Genomic DNA, 22,633 nt, shown 5'->3' with positions numbered 1-22,633 from the left:
AACACATAATTCTATTTTTCTATTTAAAAAAAAAAAAAAATCCCCCACAGAACCCGAAGCCCGACTCGACCCGCCCAATTCATGTAAATTTTAGGCCCGGGTTCAGGCAGAATATGAGAACTCTAGTAAGGACTCAGCCTTGATAAGTGGTGAGCTACTGGTGGGCCCAAGTCTTAGAAATTTGAGTATTCATGTTGACATTTTAGCAATACTGCATTTTCATACTTTCACAGTGTGAACATACTTGGTTAGAATGATTATGTAGCAAGCTTTTGGGACTGATGTTCTGTGTCTCTGCAGAAGGCCACATACAGCAGTAGATGAATAGTTGTGGTCTCCTGCTGAATTGGTTTGGTTTTACAATCTTCATGTATTTCAATAATTGTATCTCCTTAAAGGTCAGTTAGTATTGTCACAATACCAGAAATTTGTCTGCGATAGAAATTTTAATATCTAAAAATTTGGTTAATGTAAATGTAATTAAATCATAGGTTCAAGTCCAAACAGAAATTCTTAAACATGGTAGTTGAGTTATGTGGGACAGTAGTGGGCATTACAGGCAAAATTCTACTGCACATCATCAAATTCAAACTTTGCTTATTTAATAATTTGATTAGATTGAAGTACTTATTTTTCAGAATGTTGGTGGGGGGGTACGTCCACCTCAATGGTAGGAAGCTAACAGTTAGCATTTGGAGCATCCAGCACTCAATAACAGTGAGAGAAGATAGTACCACTACTGTCCTGCATAACAGCTAGGGGGAATGTAAAGTAATATTGCATTTTTCAAAATGTGTGAATTGTCCCTTTAATCACCATACATACAATTTACAAATTATTGATTTAAAGGGCATGTAAAATGCTAAACTTCTCTAGCCAGTTAAGGTCTGTTAACATACATATTTCCGCTGTTTTGATGAACTTTTTTGTGGGTCCAGCGGAGTCAGTGAAGGTGGAGGGGTCCATCCCGCTCATTGAGGAGTTTGACAAAGACTCAACGCTGGATGACAAAGAGATGAGGAAGCAGCTTTGTCCGTATGCTACTGTCGGAGAGTGCCGCTATGGACTAAACTGCGCTTATCTCCATGGCGATGTGTGCGACATGTGTGGCCTGCAGGTGCTCCACCCCTCTGATAACACCCAGCGCTCAGAGCACACCAAGGTAACTGTTACAAGCACACCCTGCTATGGGATCCTCATAAACCATGACAATACAGTGGTCACGGTCTGCCTCACAGCATTTCCACTGCAGAAGTGCTGGAGCTGTGAAACAGCATCTGAGGACCCCAGATGAATTGAATATTTATTTATTTGGAAAGCATTTATGGTTCATTGATTTTATTTTTTAATTTATTTACTCAGCCAGAGCTTAACTGTGCTTTCTTTTAGGCTTGCATCGAGGCCCATGAGAAAGACATGGAGATCTCTTTTGCCATCCAACGCAGCAAGGACATGATGTGCGGTGTGTGTATGGAGGTTGTGTTTGAGAAGGCCAACCCAAGCGAGCGACGTTTTGGCATCCTCTCCAACTGCAGCCACTGCTACTGTCTGAAATGCATTCGCAAGTGGAGGAGCGCCAAGCAGTTTGAGAGCAAAATCATCAAGTGAGTCAGTTGTTTGCTCTTAACTTCAGGCAACCCAGTTAGGTTTTGGGAAGGGAAACATAGGAAACTCACTGAGGCAAAGCAGAACAAAAGATTGGGAGGAGCGACCTTAGATCCAATTGTGCTGATTAGCTATTAAATAGATAAAAGAGTTCACTGACTGGTTCTTGCTGTCACTGTTTCCAGTTAATCTTTTAGCCCCTCTTAACATTTTAGAGGAAAGCTCAAAATTTTAGGGCTTTAATCAATTTTATAAAAGAGTTGGGCCTGAGTTGAAAGACAGACCCTATTTAGGGGGGCTTCAGACTGCCTATGATTTAAACCATATTTGATCTGTTTTTATCCTTTTTCTTTGCTGTTTGCAGGTCTTGCCCAGAGTGTCGGATCACATCAAATTTTGTCATTCCAAGCGAGTACTGGGTCGAAGATAAGGACGACAAGCAGAAACTCATCCAGAAATACAAGGACGGCATGGGGTATAACCATCTCCTAAACCTAGCCACAACAAATTAGACATTACTGCACGTACTGCAGACTTCTCTCAGAAACAAGCACTTAAGGAAATGAGATCTGCTTTTACTTAATGAAAGTCCTCCGAGAAATATCCATCACTTTAAGCATCCACAGTCAAAGTCAATTGTTTCCCTTTGTCTGTATTTGGTTCTCCAAAATATTGAGAAATCTATAAAATATTGCATGTGACCTGAAGTGCTTTATGTATTGCTTGTTTTCCATTTTGTCTTCTCCAGGAGTAAACCATGTCGATATTTTGACGAGGGTCGTGGAACCTGCCCTTTCGGCTCAAACTGCTTCTACAAGCATGCCTTTCCTGACGGACGGCTGGAGGAAGCTCAGCCACAGCGAAGGCAGGCAGGATCCAACGGCAGGAACCGGGTAAGAATGGAGCACCTGCTGCTATGCTGCTGCCGTTTTAGTTGAAGATACTACTAAATATACTAGAAAAATGGGTAAAAGGGCCAAGTAGGAATGGGCAAATAATCTTGTCACACATCAGACCCCCCCCCAAATTTTTAACTTAGCAATCCATTAAGTCACAAATAAATGTCTGCTTGGATCTTCTCACCAACTGACATAACATGAATGTGATTCAGACCATGGCCAGTTCATTCAAGCTTTACATTTGAATTTATATTTTGTTCTTGATTTATTTAGATTTTTCAATTATTAAAATTAAATAACAGTTCACTACATTAATTAGCTGCATCAAAATATACACAAAATACACTCATATAGTATGTGACATCCATATAGTTTTATTTTTTATTCATTTTTCTTACCTGTTTCATTTTTACTTTAATTTTATTTTGCCTTTATTTTATTTCTCATTTCTCATCTCTATATATTAATTACAGCACTTGTAAAATTGAGTATTCCTTAACTTTGTTCAGAATCACAGTAATTACCGAATCGCAATACCTATCAAATCAGCACCCAACTATTGTGACTTCAATCATATTAATCTTATTTTTTTGTGTTTAACACCACTAAAGTGACAGATTTTGTGCTTCAAAACCGTTCATCAGAGAACCGTTACTGTACGAGGACACTCGAACTCTAAAACTAAAAACCAACACTAAAATTTCATATCGCAATTTTAGAAATACATCAAATGACTACAAAATAATGGCAGGAGCTACACATCTGACCAAATTGCACTCCTATCGTCAACTGAGGACCTAATTTCTTTCTTGTTATGTGCTGTTACAAATGGAGCTGCTGTTGAGGCATGAAAAATTTCAGCCCTGGCTGACAACAAATATTAATCATCATCATCATAGAAATAGAGGGGCAGAGTAAAAAAAAAAAAAGAAAAGAAAAGAAAAGAAAAAAAAACAATAAACCAAGTGCCTAAACTCTTCTTTCCCTGGAATCCTGTGAAGATTAATAGGAACTAGGTCCCAGGGATAAAAGTCCTGTATGATAGTCTTTTTCATTCCATTACTTCTTGGGCAAGGTAATAAATATAGTCCTGTAGTTATGTAGTGATGGACGTATAAAACAATGTGCAATTAGATCAAAAAGAACTGTAGGGTAATGAGCATGAACATCCCTAATAAAGATCAATGATCTGAATTCAAGTGAAAAATTGGTACTTTTTCATATAAATAAATTAATAGAGGAAAAACTGTGTAGTTACCATGAGCACCATAGCTGAGCAGATAAAAAAAAAAAAAAAGATCGCCACCTACAGAAACTCAAACTAGGGCTGGGCAACATGGACAAAATTAAATATCATTGTATGTTTGACCAAATAGCGCTATTGATATTATTATGATATTATATAGGCCGGGAGCCAGGTCCACCCCTCAGGATGTTTTTTGCTAAGATTTTTTCACTATGATTTCCTGTTATCTTATACCTTGGGCCATCACGAGTTCATACCGACCACTCCCAACTCGGTGACGTTTGGTCTCAGGGGCCAAAAAACCCCCTTTTTGGGAAAAGCTCCTGGCGAAATTATGTAATTGTACATATTAAGGTACTGCAACTGCCCAAATGGTCGGAAAACCCTCAAATTCTGCATGATGTATCCTGACACATAGGGGAAACTACCAGAAAAAGATCCAGGGGTGTCCTGCCTTTCAGTTCTCAAATATCACCTTCAACATACCCCAAAAGACAAAAAAAATGTCTGTCCGCCTGAAAACTCACCATCAAAAGTGCTCAGTTTCAAACAATTCATTATTGTTTCACTGCCTAAAATGTTTATTAAAAACTTCCCACATTTCTAAGCTTCAATTTAAGTCCAAGGTGACCTTTCCATCTATAGGATTACAGCTGCTATGACCAAAGTTTTCCACTTTACCCCAAATCGGGAAAAAACTGAAAATTCCAGTATTACCATTTCAAATGGGCTTAAGCATATTTTCTGGAATCTAAACCCAATCTTAAACAAGAGGTGAGACTTCAGTTACATCTTGATATACTATCTGAAGTGTGAATTACATGAAAAGAGAATAATGTTACGCCCCCAGATGGACCAGGGTATCAAGGTGCAACATTAAACAACATCAAACAAAACCAGGTAATCATATGAGATTTATTAAAGAACTCAGTCTTGACACGGATTAAATGACTCGAGTCAACATTTCTTAACTATAGATAAACATTCTGCATAGTCAAATATCGAAAATAGAACACATTTCTATGGTTCTTAGATATTTTTGCTACTGTACTTTGACCACTGGTCATATCAGTGTATTGTCTTAGTGTAGACTAAGTCCCAGAAGATGCATTTTTTAAGTTTTATTCATGCTATCTCTTGATGCTTTTAGTGTGGCAGCAGTTGTCTGGGATATGTGATCTGGCTACACTGATAACATTTCTCTGCACCAGGATGTGTCCTCAATGTGTTCATGAAATACCTGGACTATTTGAGGATTGTAGTATGGTTTTGCTACTCTGAGCAGTGATGTAGAAAGTTGTTTAGGAGGGCTTTGTTTGATGATATTATACATGAGATACATTAGCTGATAAAACTATGTTACTGGCTTTTAATCATCATCGTCCTCCTCTTCCTCATCATCATCCATGTTTGTATGGATGTCATCAGCTAAGTCATCCTCATCTGTTTCCTCTTCTACCAAGACATCGACAAGGGCTTTGGTGATGACATCGCCCTCAAACCATAGTGGCTCTAGCTTGCCTTTCTCTGTGTTCATATGAAACCCATGTTGGAGAGGGGATGAGATCTCTGGGTACTGCTCATGAGCCCTCTTCCAGACACATACCTGGAAGTTGACTCTTCTCATGTGCTGTAAGAGGACCCTCTTGCAAGGGGAGAATAAGAATAAATAAGAAGAAGAATAAAACTGAGAATAAGCTCATCAGCATCTTTATGGGTCGCACCTTTCCAAACCAAAATGCCTCACATCACAACAGTCAGAGTCAGAGCAAAGGATTCTGACATTTACTTCATCCTCCTGTATTATGCCAAGTCATCAACTGTCACCATCATCTTTGACATGGGAGGTCAACTTATCAACATCAACCAGCTGGCTGAAGATTATTCAGAGGAACACTTTTCAGCTCTACTGGCCTTTGAAAGCTTTCACTGGTGCAGACTGCACTTCAGCCTTCAAAGGCAAAGGAAAGGTGCGACCCATAAAGATGGTGAACCAGAACTCAAAGTTTATTCAGATCTTTGCTGAAGTGGGAAACTCTTGGGAGCTTGATGAGCTTATTCTCAGTTGTGTTGAGGAGTTCACCTGTTGTCTATATGGTTTCAGCCGCCGAGTTAAACAGGTTGATGAGGCAAGAGAGGTTAAGGTGAAGAAGATGTGTGGCCCAAGCCTGGAGCTTAAACAGGGGATATGTGTTGACCTCTCAACCTTCCCACCTTGCAAGAGGGTCCTCTTACAGCACATGAGAAGAGTCAACTTCCAGGTATATGTCTAGAAGAGGGCTCATGAGCAGTACCCAGAGATCCCATCCCCTCTCAAACATGGGTTTCATATGAACACAGAGACAGGCAAACTAGAGCCACTATGGTTTGAGGGTGTTCATCACCAAAGCCCTTGTCGATGTCATGGTAGAAGAGGAAACAGATGAGGATGACTTAACTGATGAAATTCAAACGGATGGATTGGATGGTGATGATGAGGAAGAGGAGGAAGATGATGATTAAAAGCCAGTAATATAGTTTTATCTGCTAATCAGGGTGCGAAATAAGGGGGAGCTAAGGGGAGCACAGCTCCCCTAGTGGTGACATGAGCTCCCCTGGCTGGAAAGATTGTGAAATTTTGGGGGAGCAGTGCCTGCTCGGTGCCGGCCAGCACCACACGGAGTGCGTGGCCACCCGGTCAGGTCTGCCGGATCTGGTTGATTATTATTATTATTATTATCAATTGATTATTGATTGTGCAATGCCGTGATTCGCAGTTAATTGCGCTGCGCGCATTAAACAATTTTGCGGAAGCAGGAGGACGGCATGATTTACGTCGTATCCACGTTCACGTGACCGTGCATGTGCTCGTGCATGAGCGCTCGTATTGTACTGGAGCACACCCCCTCCAACCGTGCCAGAGTAATTTTAAGTTGATTTAATTAAACAGTCAAACATTACTTTGGTGGTCCGTGGATTAATTTTTATCATGTGGATTGAAGTTTGCGTAGCCCATATAAATGCTCGGGAAATCTGTTGTTCATATGAAATTAACCTGATCCATCGGGACAAATTTTGTCTTTATAATAATCCTATGTCTGTTCTGTTGTAGGATATTAATGCAATGACCAGCAGTTATACAGCGTTAGTAAGAGGTCTAGGCTATTAATTCAGGCATAGGACTGTGTGCCGTACTATTGTTAAGGTGTGCATATGAAGTGGTTCAACCCTAACCCTAACCCTAACCCTTCCCCCCTCCCTTCCCCCTCACATCATGGTATGCAGCTAATGTATCTCAACATGTACACTACCACTCAAAAGTTTGGACACGCCTTCTCATTTAATGTTTTTTCTTTATTTTCATGACTATTTACATTGTAGATTCTCACTGAAGGCATCAAAACTGAACACAATGAACACATATGGAGTCATGTAGTAAAAAAGTGTGAAATAACTCAAAACATGTTTTATATTTTAGATTCTTCAAAATAGCCACCCTTTGCTCTGATTACTGCTTTGCACACTCTTGGCATTCTCTCGATGAGCTTCAAGAGGTAGTCACCTGAAATGGTTTTCCAACAGTCTTGAAGGAGTTCCCAGAGGTGTTTAGCACTTGTTGGCCCCTTTGCCTTCACTCTGCGGTCCAGCTCACCCCAAACCATCTCGATTGGGTTCAGGTCCGGTGACTGTGGAGGCCAGGTCATCTGCCGCAGCACTCCATCACTCTCCTTCTTGGTCAAATAGCCCTTACACAGCCTGGAGGTGTGTTTGGGCTCATTGTCCTGTTGAAAAATAAATGATGGTCCAACTAAACGCAAACCGGATGGGATGGCATGTCGCTGCAGGATGCTGTGGTAGCCATGCTGGTTCAGTGTGCCTTCAGTTTTGAATAAATCCCCAACAGTGTCACCAGCAAAGTCCCCCCACACCATCACACCTCCTCCTCCATGCTTCATGGTGGGAACCATGCATGTAGAGACCATCCATTCACTTTTTCTGCGTCGCACAAAGACATGATGGATGGAACCAAAGATCTCAGATTTGGACTCATCAGACCAAAGCACAGATTTCCACGAATCTCTTCTGTTTGTTGCTTTTCCTTAGTAGTGGTTTCTTAGCAGCTATTTGACCATAAAGGCCTGATTGGCGCAGTCTCCTCTGCACAGTTGATGTAGAGATGTGTCTGCCACTAGAACTCTGTGTGGCATTTATCTGGGCTCTAATCTGAGCTGCTGTTAACTTGCCATTTCTGAGGCTGGTGACTCAGATGAACTTATCCTCAGCAGCAGAGGTGACTCTTGGGGCTCTATTTTCGCAGACCGGGCGAGGCGGGGGCGCAGCACAGCTGCACTTCACTTTGCCAACTGGGTGTGGCCAGGTGGATTTTGCAATTTTGGCACGCCATGTGCCGTGGTGCAAGTACTCCGCCGTTCCTCCTACCGGCACAAGGGAGGAGAGAAGGCGTGGAGTGGGTTTGCCGATTCACTTTAAACCAATCAAATGAGCCCCTGTCCTCGCCTTTAAAATGCGCTGCGCGAAGGCGTAATGAACGTTTACACAATTGACATGGAGGTCTGCTGCCACAGGCGGAGCGGAGCCGGTGTAGTGGAAGTTTGGCTGACCGGCGCGCACACATCACCAAAACCTCACAGGCAGGTGTCCAGAATGTCAGGCACATGAACAATGCAATAAATACTGACAAAAACCACTATTCAATGCTACTATCTCTATCAGCACATAAATTTATCTCCATATCGACTGTCCCGTCACATCTGATGTCAGATCAAAGGAGATTGGCACCGTTTGTGCTGATTGTGAGGTTTTGGTGACGTGTGCGCACTGCGCACCGGTCAGCCAAACTTCCACTGTGCCAGCTCTGCTCCACCTGCGCTGAAAGTAGACCTGCCCTGCGTTCCAATATCCATACTACCCAGGGTTTTTCCTGCATATAAAATTACGAGGCGTCCGCCTCTGCCTAATTTCGTGCCGCCCCCGGCTCTCAAAACTCTGACGTCGGGAAAATTGTTATTTTCTGACAAGCGTTGTGGTAGATGGATGTCATTTTAACTGCAGTTGCAGCATTGCGCCGACGTGGTGGCGCTGTATCAACAAGAGTGCACCGGAAGTCGCTGCCAATACTGCCAAAGAGGAAGAACAGAGCCACAAAATTCCCTTCCTGGAGGATTTTGTTTTGTGTTTCGGTTTCTTTGCTAGTGTGTGTGTTAATCGGCATCCTGGTAGTGGAAGTGAAAATGCAGCTTAGTTTGACTGCTATATGATGGTATACGACGAGCTCACACACGCTGCCGATCTGTGCAGCGTGTGTGTTTGCCCGCTCACATGTGAATTAAAGGATCTTGTCAAACCAACCGACCTCTCTCGAATTTCCACTTTCCCAGCCATCCTCTTAGCTAGCTGTTTGTGTTTTTAAAACACAGTTCAGTAAGTTAAAAAAAAAAAACTGCCAATGGAACAAGGAAAAATGATCTTCAAACAAGTGAAAGTGGTCGAAAAACAAGTTACTTTTTAGGCGACTGTCGTATTTTACCGGGATTTCCAGGCTACAGCAGCGCACTGACATAGATTGTGTAACAAAGCGAAGAGTTGCCACTCCGCTGTATTTTCACTGGCTAACAGCAGCAAACTAGCTTAGCTTGTCTATTCAGAGAAGAGGTATCACTTCGGCTTATTTTTCAATCTACGTTATCACATGCATACTACTGCTCATTCCGTGGTAAAAAGTGGACGCCCACATACGGACGACAACAAAACACACATAACGCACAAAACTGGCTCAGGTACAGCAGAAGCGACGGGAAGACAGAAGATAAGAAATATGACAGACAACAGTGCAGTGTGAAACAGCACCGGCATTTTGACAACAACATTCAAATTTGCCGCTACGGACGGCGGCGGAAGTGAGCAAGATAGTATGCATTCGCATGCATATTGCATACTAAACTACATACTTTGTAAGGGCAGCTTCAGTACATACTAAAAATAAAAAGTATAAGTATGCGATCTGGAACGCAGGGCTGGTTTCAGATGGCGAGCTTTGGGCGCACCTAGGCAAAGCCTTTTAGCATGAAAATGTCACTGCACCAAGCTGAATCTGTCGACACCTCTCCCTGCTGCGCCGTCACTCCCATCTCAGCACATGTCGGTCTGCCAAAATACCAAACTGTGCGCCCCTCAGGTTGCGCTGGTCCAAAATAGCTCTGCGTGGGGTTCGCCTCACTGCGTCGGGAAAATAGAGCCCTTGGTCTTCCTTTCCTGGGTCGGTCCTCATGTGAGCCAGTTTCGTTGTAGCACTTGATGGTTTTTGCGACTCCACTTGGGGACACATTCAAAATTTTTGCAATTTTCCGGACTGACTGACCTTCATTTCTTAAAGTAATGATGGCCACTCGTTTTTCTTTAGTTAGCTGATTGGTTCTTGCCATAATATGAATTTTAACAGTTGTCCAATAGGGCTGTCGGCTGTGTACCAAGCTGACTTCTGCACAACACAACTGATGGTCCCAACCCCATTGATAAAGCAAGAAATTCCACTAATTAACCCTGATAAGGCACACCTGTGAAGTGAAAACCATTTCAGGTGACTACATCATGAAGCTGACTGAGAGAAGGCCAAGGGTTTGCAGCGCTGTCAACAAAGCAAAGGGTGGCTACTTTGAGGAATCTAAAATATAAAACATATTTAGAGTTATTTAACAATTTTTTTTCCTTTGCTACATAATTTCATATATCTTGCTTCATATATTTGATGTCTTCAATGTAGAAAGTAGTAAAAATAAAGAAAAAACATTGAATGAGAAGGTGTGTACAAACTTTTGACTGGTAGTATATAAGATCATCATCAAACAAAGCCCTCCTAAACAACTTTCTACATCACTGCTCAGAGTAGCAAAACCATACTACAATCCTCAAATAGTCCAGGTATTTCATGAACACATTGAGGACACATCCTGGTGCAGAGAAATGTTATCAGTGTAGCCAGATCACATATCCCAGACAACTGCTGCCACACTAAAAGCATCAAGAGATAGCATGAATAAAACTTAAAAAATGCATCTTCTGGGACTTAGTCTACACTAAGACAATAAACTGATATGACCAGTGGTCAAAGTACAGTAGCAAAAATATCTAAGAACCATAGAAATGTGTTCTATTTTCGATATTTGACTATGCAGAATGTTTATCTATAGTTAAGAAATGTTGACTCGAGTCATTTATTCCGTGTCAGGACTGAGTTCTTTAATAAATCTCATATGATTACCTGGTTTTGTTTGATGTTGTTTAATGTTGCACCTTGATACCCTGGTCCATCTGGGGGCGTAACATTATTCTCTTTTCATGTAATTCACACTTCAGATAGTATATCAAGACGTAACTGAAGTCTCACCTCTTGTTTAAGATTGGGTTTAGATTCCAGAAAATATGCTTAAGCCCATTTGAAATGGTAATACTGGAATTTTCAGTTTTTTCCCGATTTGGGGTAAAGTGGAAAACTTTGGTCATAGCAGCTGTAATCCTATAGATGGAAAGGTCACCTTGGACTTAAATTGAAGCTTAGAAATGTGGGAAGTTTTTAATAAACATTTTAGGCAGTGAAACAATAATGAATTGTTTGAAACTGAGCACTTTTGATGGTGAGTTTTCAGGCGGACAGACATTTTTTTTGTCTTTTGGGGTATGTTGAAGGTGATATTTGAGAACTGAAAGGCAGGACACCCCTGGATCTTTTTCTGGTAGTTTCCCCTATGTGTCAGGATACATCATGCAGAATTTGAGGGTTTTCCGACCATTTGGGCAGTTGCAGTACCTTAATATGTACAATTACATAATTTCGCCAGGAGCTTTTCCCAAAAAGGGGGTTTTTTGGCCCCTGAGACCAAACGTCACCGAGTTGGGAGTGGTCGGTATGAACTCGTGATGGCCCAAGGTATAAGATAACAGGAAATCATAGTGAAAAAAACTTAGCAAAAAACATCCTGAGGGGTGGACCTGGCTCCCGGCCTAATAGGGATGGCTATTAATGTTTTCCCAAAACATTTACACAATTTACAGTTAGTAATAATGTCATCAGTAATGTGGATATGATGACCAAGCAAGTAGAGGCAAATAACAGAACATCTCAAATAAATTCAGAAAACTGAATCCCTTTCCTGTAGTATTGCCTTTGAAACCAGGAAAAGACAACACTTTATGCTGTATCACCATATTTCAATACCCCAAATCCCTCAGTTATCTAGTGTTTTATCATGACATTGATTTAATACTGATATGTTGCTCAGCCCTAACTCAAACATCATCAATGGGTCCAAGAAGAAAGACATCACAGTACATTAGTCGTAGGCCATACTCTTTGATGGACAAGTGGGAAGTGCAGTGCAAAAATACTACTGAGAAACCTGGATGACGCCACTTTTTCAAATAAAGCTATGGCTCTTTGTTTTTCAGAATTCGAGGCGAACGCCCCTTTGGGACATCTTTGACGAGCGGGAGAGCACCGATTCCTTCGACAACGAGGATGAGGAGATGGTGACGTTTGAGCTGAGTGAGATGCTCCTCATGCTCCTTGCTGCAGGAACCGACGATGAGGTGACAGATTCAGAGGACGAATGGGACTTGTTTCATGAGGAGCTGGACGATATCTATGAGATTTACCTATAGCACCCCTGCCTACTAACCCCAGCCCCTTCCCCCCACCCTTAAAGTCCTATTTCCCCCTCTATACTAGACACTAGAATGGACTGTCTTGTGTGAGTGATGGACAGTAGCTCCCGCCCCTCCCCCCTGTGTTGTGGCAGTGCCTTTAAGCAGGCCATTAAAAAATGAACCTAATAAAAGTTTAAAAACTAAAAAAAAAAACAAATTAATTAAAAAATAAAATAAAAAAAAAATACAAGAGGTTGGTGCATTCGTGCTAAACATTTTCTAGAAACCTGTCCTTGTGACTCTATCCTCGTGCGGTTCCTGTTTAAAAAATAAAATAAATAAATAACAAAACAACAAAAAAGAAAATTAACAAAAAGTAATAATTTTCTTTAAATATCGCTAATAAACATTGTCAAGTTTATTTGTGGGTGTGGGTTTGACTTATGATTTACCCAGGTGTTTGTACATATTTCTGAGACTCTCTGAGGATGCACTTAACTACTATTCATCTCCACTTCCTGTACAGGTGAAGGGTATGATGTAGGGTTTGACCGATATTTTTCTTATTCTTATTTGCATTTGTTTGTTTTTAAGCTGCCGATAGTTTGTATTTTGTGTTGCTATTTAATATACCTCAATTTGGCCATTTTCATGCCAAACAGTATTGTTAATTTCACTTGTTGGGCTCATCAAGAAAAACTCTTGAAACCATAAACTCATGAAATTCATTTAGGTTTAACATGAACAATTAATTTGCAGACATTATTGAGCAACTCAAGGAATAAATAAAATGTTAAGAAAATAAAATGGTGTGCCTGACTTGCCAGATATTTTATGTAGCACCAGTCAGAGAGCTCCATTATATCAGAGGTGGAGAACACACTGACTGGTCCATATTCAATATTTTGTAAAAAGCCCATATTGGCCCAGTATAACGGCAGTCTGATATCGGTCTAACCCTTAAGTGGCGGTTCTGGATTGATCCTCTTGTGCACTGAAATGAACTGGGTCAAGGTAGCCATCAGCTTCAGTCACTCTAAAGTAACCTTAGCCCTACTCTTACTCCTGTTTTCCCTCCTGAAACACATGAACGTCTTTTAACTCTTCTCCTTAACCCCCAGTGCACCTTTCTGTCCGTCCCGAATCTCAGTATCCAGGAACACCTGTGGTACCACAAGGCAATGCCTTGCTCAGAACCAAGCTTCAGAGTGAATACTTGTGAATTGGACTCTTCACATCAGCAGACTTAAATTGCAGGAAATAAAAGAGGCTGAATGCTTTCTTTCCCAGAATACCTGTCTATGAACTGTAGATATTTCTGTTTGCTTCAAGTGAGTAATGCATATAAAGCCAAGCTGAAAAAGATTCCCAATCACAAACTCCAGATAGCTGGTCATAACCTGTTGAACTCCATTGGAATGCATATGTTTATACTGAAATGTGTGTTTTCTATGTTCCACAGCCATCCATCATAACTTGAAATTAAAGTTTATTATCAAATTATCTGTCATTTGTGAGTGAAATTCATTTTATATGCCTCTTCATGTTTGTGGTCAAAGAAGTGAACTAAAAGGGTCAGTCTTTTCTCCTGTAAGGCTGTGCTCTCTATGTTAAAGGAATACTTGACCCATTTTTATATTGACACTATTTCACTTACTCCCTGTTATATAGGACTGTAGTGGTTCCACATTGTGTTGGATAATGGCTGGATGCTCCAAATGCTAATCGTTAACCCCCTGCTATTGAGATGGACTTAGCCCCCAGCTAACATCCATAAAAATATCTGTCTTAATACACTCAAAGAAGGTGTAACATCACTTTACCAGTGACGCCTTGGTGCACATGGACGATAGCTGTGCTCAAATTACAGTTTAAAACGAATTTTTTATTATCAACATGAAAGATGTGGTAACTTCTGCACTTCCTGTATCACTGCGCACCAGAGAAGCAGCAGCCACCACAGAATCACAAGTAGTGCTTGACTTTGCTATCATTTGTTTTCTTTATTGGGCACGATCTGTTGTTGGAGAACAAAAATAACTTTCTAAAAGATAGCAGGCAAGTAATGTAGCTAGTTGAATCTTTTCCTCCACTCCCCTCTATCACAGATTTCTCCTACTTTTCAGGCCCCTGCCAGCCACTGTTGTAACTGAGGAGCTGACTGAGATGCTGAGACCACACAAAATAGTTCTACCCTTGATACAGCTTTTTTTTTTTTTTTTCTTTTTTTTTTTTAATGATCAACATTGTTACACAATTTCTGGCTTTAAAACTTGCTGAACATCATTATTTTACAATTTGAGTGGCTTAAGGAGATTATTTTTAAGAATGTTAGCTGGGGGGAAGTCCACCTCAATGGCAGGAAGCTTCCAGCCAGTATCCAGCATTACCGCTGATGATATTATTTGGTCACTCAGACAAGAGTTCACTGAACAACCTAATAGCACATAGAGAATATTGGACCTTAATGCTGCCCGTTGTGACGTTTTATGCCTTCCAACTAGATCTGCTCTTTTTTTTTTTTTTTTTGGAGGGGGGGGGCATCTTACCTCTGCTCAGTGCCCCTCAGGCGCTGCAGCTACATGTCAGCTAGAGTTACCCTATGAAGCTTGTTTTCTCTGTGTGAGGCACAATGTCCTCAGCAAAAATAGACAGGGAAAATGATCTGCTGATAGCCATATTGACAGCAAACCAACAACATTATGTAGCAGACACCTTTCACTAATAACTCTCTCTGTAGAATTTGTCACAGACAAGAAAAAAATCCATTTTTATAGAGTAATTTAGCAATTGCATGGAGAAAGTAGAGGCTACATCTGTGTGGGTTCTCTGGGATACAGAACACACCAGTCTTGGTCCCATTTTGAAACGACCTTCCATTCTGGAGATATCAAAGTTTTTACTCAATGTATTTACTCAATGTAAAAGATGGAAATCAGAAGTAAATGATTCCATAGATTTTTTTTTCATGTTTAATTAAAACTTAGATGTAATCCAACATATATAACCATATATCAATATAAGTTTCTGTTCATGTTTTACTCTTTTTCTTGTTATTTTATTTATTTTCGAATTTTCAGATTTATTATTATTATTATCATTATTATCTTTTCCCCTTGTTTTTCCAATGAAAGCAAGTTAAATCGAGTTAAATATTTAAAATATAATAAATGAATCATTTCAACAGTCACTGAAAATCAACAGTAATTAAGACTGATTTTTCTCTGCATGGTGATTTTTCTGGGTCAGTTAGGCTCAGGCGGCTCAAGTCCGTTCCTTCAACGGCAGTCTATGCCTTGGTTTGCGGCCGGCCATCTCTCTCCACCTTTAAAAGCATTAGGGAGGAAGAAAAGAGGAGAGAGGGAGGCGATCGCACAAATACAATGATCTCAGAAACTGGTAACGACAATCTGAAGGCCGACTATCCCCGATCCGACGAGACCATCTGCCCAGACTCCCCCGTCTCCTCGTCTCCAGAAGCCGGGCAGCTGTTGAGCAGGAGGCGGGGCACCCAGACGACCAGCGGCAGCATCAACCCGGAGGAGAGCAGCATCCAGCCCCTGGTCTCCTCAGCCGCGGCCGCCGCCTGCATCATGACATCGGGGGAGTTCATGCAGACCGCTCCCCTGCTGGTGCACAAATCCAAGAGGAGCCTTCTGTACAAGGCGCTCTGCTTCCTCATCCTCATCTTCCAGGGCGGCATACTGGACTTCTACCTCATCATCTTCACGGATCTGTACTGGTGCTCATGGATCGCCACGGATCTCGTGGTGATATCGGGCTGGGGCATTTTCTTCATGAAGAACGCCAGGAGCAAGAGGGAGCGGGCCTGCGGCTTCCACCAGAAGAGCTCCATCTTCGGCTGCAACCTCGGGGAGTTCACCTACGCCTACCTGGCCTGGCTCATCTACGTGATCGCGTGCACTCCGAAAGTGGTACTCATCCTGGAGACGTCTATCCTGGATCTGATCGCGCTCAAAGTCCCGTGCGGGGTGACCGGCTTCAAAATCATCATGCTGCTCTCCGCCCCGCTACTCTTCTGCCTCATCAACTCCATCATCGAGGATCTGAACGGGGCGACGCGCCATCACTCCCAGAGCTGCTTCATGAGCACCTGCCTGGACGTGCTGGATAGCTTCACGCTGGTGGAGATGCTGCTGCGGAACGAGATCCCCACCGTCTACTTGAAGTACACCGTCATCTCCGTGTACTTCATCGCGCTGGCCGTCCCGGTGGTCTGGCTGTACGAGCTGACGGCGTCGGAGCTGCGCTGCCGGTGGCTGTGGGCGAGGTTCATCACGGGCCTGGTGGTCAACGCTCCCCTGCTGGCGGTCAGGTGTTTCCAGGTCTACGTTTACAAGATGCCCATTTCGGTTTTCATGTTCAAGAATATGTTCTTCCTGGTGTGTGAGTTTCTGGAGCTGGTGGAACAGTGCGTGACGGTGCGCGGGGTGAGGAGGCTGAGCGGCGGCAACAACCCGGCCCAGTTCTCTCACTGCGTGTCCGAGAACGACATGTGTCCCCACGGGTATGTCAACACCCTGGCCGTCACGCAGTCATAGACCTCAGCTCAAACAGTAAAGCCACCAGGAGCCAGTCTGTGCCACACTGACGGCAGGGCTCTGTCTGGAGGAGGACTCATGCTGCGTTCCGGTCACAGTGGGGAATCGGAAAATCCTCTTTTGGTTAGGTTGGTATCACAACCTGTGCCACATCCTCAGCCCATGCCACAGCCACCGTGATGATACTCTGCACTGACTGCCACAGAGTCAGCAGAGAAGGTCAGCAAGTTTATGGCCAATTTCAAACTTAGAACCTGTGTTTAAGCCGATGAAATCCAGGAGCCCACAAGTAGGCCTTTATTTAGAAATATATCATTTAAACCTCTCAAAAATGCTCTTTACTTCCTTCAAAAATATGTAAAACAACAACAATAATAATAACAGCAATTATTATTATTATTATTATTATTATTATTATTATTATTATTATTATTATTATTATCATTATTAAAATAAGGAAATAATGTTTTAGCCTATGAAAATGTTTTTGTTGTTGTTTTTGCTGTTAGAAATCATTTTGAAAATCTTAACATCAACCCTCAACAGTAAATATAAATAAATAAATAATCATAAAGGAAAAAGATACAGGACAAAAGAAATTAAACATTACTAAACATTTTCATTTTATGTAAAAAAAAAAAAAAAAAAAAAAAATTACATGTTAGATTTGATGAGAATCCACCCCCACCCTCCACCCCGCAACAAAGTCTTCCCAGGCCCAAGCAACATTTTTGTAATATTTTTGAAAGCAGTAAAGGGAGTGCTGTATCCGAGGTTTAGATCTTACAATAAGGAGATGTTACAATAAGCGCCCTCCTCTGGGCTCATGGGTTTCTCAAGGTTGAAGTGGCAAAGGTCCCATACACAGTATAATAAAGAGAGGGAGTCTTCAGTGAGGGGTCATTTTTTCTATTCCAATCTAAGACAAAGTTATCTGTGCTCAAAAAGTCATAAAAATGTTTTTGTTTTGGTTTCTTTCAGTGAAATAATAAATAAAAACTCTATTCACATTTAAATCTCAGCTCCCCCTTTTTTTTAATGCTGTGTGGGAACTTTCTGCAACTTTCATCCTACACACCAGCAACCTATTATTCTTATGTCAACGCACAGACCTCCCACTTGCTCCTCTGAGTTTATAGGCTCAACCATTTACCATGTGCTAGATGGATTTCCAACTTGCCGACATATCTGGAGCGCAGCATCAGTACCAGCCTTACCATGGTCCCTCCTTTCAGACCAGTCAACAGGTGCTACAGTCAAAGCCAACACCTGCAATACAACAACCGGAGAATCATCTACAGTGAGCTGAGTTGCGCTTGTTCAGGCTGGGAATGAAACCATTGCACTTGTGAAATGAAAGGCACTTTAAGAGTGACATCTACTGGACCTTGTTGTGCGGCTTTGGAAAGTGAGAGTGCAATTCAAAGGTTTGATTCAAAAAGTTCAGGCAAGGTTCTAACTATTGATGTAAATTTGTGCTTTATATTGATAACAGTATTGTCTGCCGGGTCTGTGCTGATTCTAAATGCTGTTTCTGGTACAGAGAATAGAGCAGACTTAATTTAATGCCATGCATAATGACCCAGTGTTGCCATGCCAAACCGGTTTTATACAGCCCTCTTCCAAGTGAGGGCACATGGAGACACAACCAACAAGGATTTTTATTGATTTTGTTGGCTGTGCTACTGTTTTACTTCTTGAGTCAGTTTTTTTTTCTTAGATCACAAATGGTAAAAGGTTACTGGCTACTGTTCATCCAACTTTCCCTTTGACTGATTCTATGTGGTGTTCAGTTCCTTTACACTCTAGAAAAGGATGTGCCATGTTTAGTAAGGGACAACGCACATAAATTGTCTTACTCTTCAAAAACAAGCTACGTTACCGGATCACACCAATGATTTAATATGTTTGGCTTATTTACAACAATTGACCCACATTGTATATTGCAACAAACCATTTTGCAAATCATGTGAAGGTGCTAACGTATTATCAATATCCCTTGATTTTCAATTTTAATTTGAAATCATGGCGAGTTCCATTAACATGTTGAGTCCCATCATTTATAACCATGCACAGCACAACCTCACTGCACAGCTTTAATGATGACAAACTGCTATCACCCTGCTGCAGCTTCAGGCTAGCCTGCAACATTGTCCAACAGTTTAATTGTTTCAGCCCCTCAAAGACTCATACGAATGTCTTTTTTTTTTTTTTTTTTTTTTTTTGAGGAAACAGGAAACTCAGTGTATTCAAATTCATCTTGAAGTTGTCAAGTCAAAATTGTTTAGCATTTATCATGATACACTGTTACGCAGACATTGTCACATTCTGCTACTGGCAAGCAACTACCTACCACTTTCCAAACTGCTCTTTGCTGCTCTGCAGAAGTTTACCAATGTTTGGGATGTACTGTGGTCGATGTAAAAAATAACAGTACTGAAAAATAGTTGTTCAGTAATGTTTTTAAAAAGAACATTTATAATGATAAGCTGAAAACAAGTGCACAGTTGGGCTGTGCTGCAGGTTAGCTACAGGCAAAGTGGTGAGTCACTATAGCTGGACCCCAGGAATACTAGCTACTACTCTTGCATTGGCTAATGAGCATCCTCTAAACTAGAGTTAGTGGTGAGGTTGTGCTATGTTTAATTGCATATGATGGCAATCAATAGTTTTACTCAGCCTGGATTGAAAAACACAGAATCTATCCTTTAAGCAAATGCTTTGATAATAAGTAACACAATTGTGTCTTGTCCCAAACCAAACACACCAATGTGTTAATATTATCTGGGTAACACTTTCTTTGGATAGCTCCTTATAGGCATTCACCAGAATGTCAACTGATACAGAAGTGAAATGTCATCAAGGGTTCAGTAAAATATCAATAAGCCATAAATTATACTGGGCAAGACACACCCACCAGTACTGGGATTGGTCATAAAATTTGTTGGTCCCTTGCCCATTTGCTAAAACAGGCTTGATATAAGCCCTCACCCAACCAGAACCCTAACCTTAACTCTGTGGCGTGTCCAAGAAAGCCCTCTCCATGCCAGACCACTGACCTTAACCCTGAGGGCATATCTTGCCCAGAACTCTGGTGAGTTTCACCGTAACACAATAACACAGTAGGTGTCCAAGAATAATGTCAACTGGGCCTCAACATGTGTTAAAATTCAGCAAACAACAGAATGTGAATAAATATGTTAAAATGTTGAAATGTAATTTTTGCCTTATTGATATTTTACTGAACTCTTATTGACATTTAATTTATATATCAAATGACATGCTGTTGAATATCTATTGGGGACTATCCAAAGAAAGCATTACCAGCATCTGTTTTTAGAGTGTATGTAAATATCTTATGGGAATACATTTCCCAGTGAAAATTGGGAAACAATCTGCATCCAGGTGCTATAATAAGAACAACACTAAAACAATTTAAGTGGGTCAATGCTAAGCATACTAGAATACCGCACCAGTGTGTTTTGCATAAAAATAGATAAGTCACAGCACTACAATAGTACCCATGATAGAGTCACTGTTTCATAAGCTTTTAATAATGTTTTGTCTGGGTGAAGCAAATAGTTAATAGAAGTATTTTAGATTATTTATTGTGATGGAAGACTATGTGCAATACAGTATAGTGCAGACATTCAGTGCAGACATTGTGCAATATGTTCCAGAGGGGTCTTATTTTGTTTTCAGTGCCTACACATTGTTTTTCCAAGAGTAATTATTGTAGTAATGGTGTGAATTTAATGGAACTGAGGGTATGAAGGTATTCTGTGCAATTTTCTAACTTTGTTAACTTTTCTAAGAGTTAGCAGACTATTTAGGTCTGAGGTTAAGTTGACTTGTGCCTTGTATGTGTTGTGGCAGGATACTATTGGGAAATGAGGCTTGATATTGATGAAAATCCACCTTGAAAAATGATTAACATGTTATTTATTCACATGTTGGGCAGTTTGTTCAATATGCCATGATGAACAAGTCTAAATACTGGGAAATACTGGGCGGGACTGCTCCAATCTGCAGTGTGACTGACTACATAGGCAGAGGGACTACCATTCAACACATAAAAAGTTTGTTTGGGTTCCTCCACTTAGTTTCATGGTTGAAGCTTTGGAAGAGACTCGTTCATGGACACTAATCTTTATGAACTCTTTGAAATGCAGGGCTTGTGTTCTGAATGGTTTTATTTCACCCTCTTAACACTATTCACTTTGTTTCTTTTTTCGAAATTGTAATTTTTAAAACTAATTTTGGGAGTAATTTAATTTTTACTTATTGACATTTACACTACTCACAAAAAGTTAGGGATATTCGACTTTCGGGTGAAATTTCAGGATGAACCTAAAATGCATTCTAACCTTGACAGGTGAACTTAATGTGACCTTCTGTAAACTTTTGAATGCACATGTCCAACTGTTCAATGTTTCAGTACTTTTTGCACAAGTTGCTGTTCTCTAACAAGGAGTTTAACGGCAAAATTCACATCAGATGTTTGATGCTCCAGCTCATCGAGGTCGTATCATTAGGGAACGGCTGCTGGAGACTGGGGTACCTCAGATGGAGTGGCCTGCACTTTCTCAGACCTGAATCCCATAGAAAACCTATGGGATCAGCTGAGTCGCTGTGTAGAGGCTCGGAGCTCTGTACCCCAGAACCTCAGTGTCCTGAGGGCCGCCCTTCAAGAAGAGTGGGATGCCATGCCTCAGCAGACAATAAGTCGACTTGTGAACAGCATGAGACGTCGTTGTCAAGCTGTAATTGATGCTCAAGGGCACATGACAAGTTATTGACACTGACATTTTTTGTTGTGGTATATCCACCACTGTTGTTGGCTTTTGTTTCAAGAAATTGTTTGAGATGAGGAAATCACCAGTGCATGCTTCTACTTAAATGCCCTACTTTCATGATATAATATCACTGTAGCGTGAACATTTTACATTTTCCATAAATTTCACCCAAAAGCCAAATATCCCTAACTTTTTGTGAGTAGTGTATTTACTTTTCTTTCTAATTTTAAGGTAATGTCTTATTAATGTTCTGTTTGTTCTGACCAGAGATTTTCTGGTCATTTCCTTGTAACTTTTTTATACTAATTTCTTGCAAAATTTCAGGTCATTTCTTGCTAATTTGCTCATTACCATTTTCTCCATATTTTTGAAAGAAATCAAGTGAATTTGCTCAGGTGTCAAAGGGTTAAACTGTCCAACTCCATGTGAATACTGGATTGTTGAGTGAGTGAATTGGTGGATGCCTGCTTCAAAAAGGTCAGCAAGACCAGTCGCAGGACACATTTCAGTTTGTTGTAGATTCATTATGTGAAGACCAGCAAATTGGGCAGTGACGTTCTAAAATAAATTTGATACAGAGGCAAAGTCTGGAATAATTTTGTAGGCTGCAAATTATAATGTCAGCCATTCGGTATATAGTCCAAAATATCTATTGAAAATATGAATGGGATTTGCAAGAACAGTCTAAATAGTTTTTGCTATACCTACAGATTAACTACGGATTGTTCCATGAAATAAAATATATCAGCTAATGTGACATTTGTGAAGTTTCACCTTAAAGTGACTTTTTCTGTTGCTTGCAAAATGCTACTTGTTTGAGAAAGATGACTGCAGCCATAGCTGTTCATGTTCATAAGCTAAACCTGTCCAAAACAAATGTAATGT

At 40.9% G+C, this 22,633-nt stretch overlaps 2 protein-coding genes across 2 annotated transcripts in view; both read left to right on the top strand.

Moving 5' to 3' along the window:
• mkrn1 (makorin, ring finger protein, 1) overlaps positions 1-13,893 on the top strand; it is a 37,020-nt gene extending 23,127 nt beyond the window's left edge. The window contains exons 4-8 of the mRNA XM_030045788.1: positions 939-1,162; positions 1,390-1,604; positions 1,970-2,080; positions 2,354-2,498; positions 12,193-13,893. Coding sequence (XP_029901648.1) covers positions 939-1,162; positions 1,390-1,604; positions 1,970-2,080; positions 2,354-2,498; positions 12,193-12,405 — 908 coding nt within the window. The 3' untranslated portion in view covers positions 12,406-13,893. The remainder of the gene's footprint in view (positions 1-938; positions 1,163-1,389; positions 1,605-1,969; positions 2,081-2,353; positions 2,499-12,192) is intronic.
• A 1,880-nt stretch (positions 13,894-15,773) lies between these two features.
• tmem121b (transmembrane protein 121B) lies at positions 15,774-17,019 on the top strand. Its single transcript, XM_030046404.1, has one exon. It carries the CDS (start codon positions 15,774-15,776, stop codon positions 16,950-16,952), a length of 1,179 nt encoding a protein of 392 aa, XP_029902264.1. The 3' UTR covers positions 16,953-17,019.
• The last annotated feature ends 5,614 nt before the right edge of the window (positions 17,020-22,633 follow it).

Source organism: Myripristis murdjan, chromosome 23 (assembly GCF_902150065.1).
Source record: "Myripristis murdjan chromosome 23, fMyrMur1.1, whole genome shotgun sequence".
NCBI classification, from domain to species: Eukaryota; Metazoa; Chordata; class Actinopteri; order Holocentriformes; family Holocentridae; genus Myripristis; species Myripristis murdjan.
Note: the sequence above shows the minus strand (reverse complement) of the source record. Positions and strands in the feature narration are given on the sequence as shown.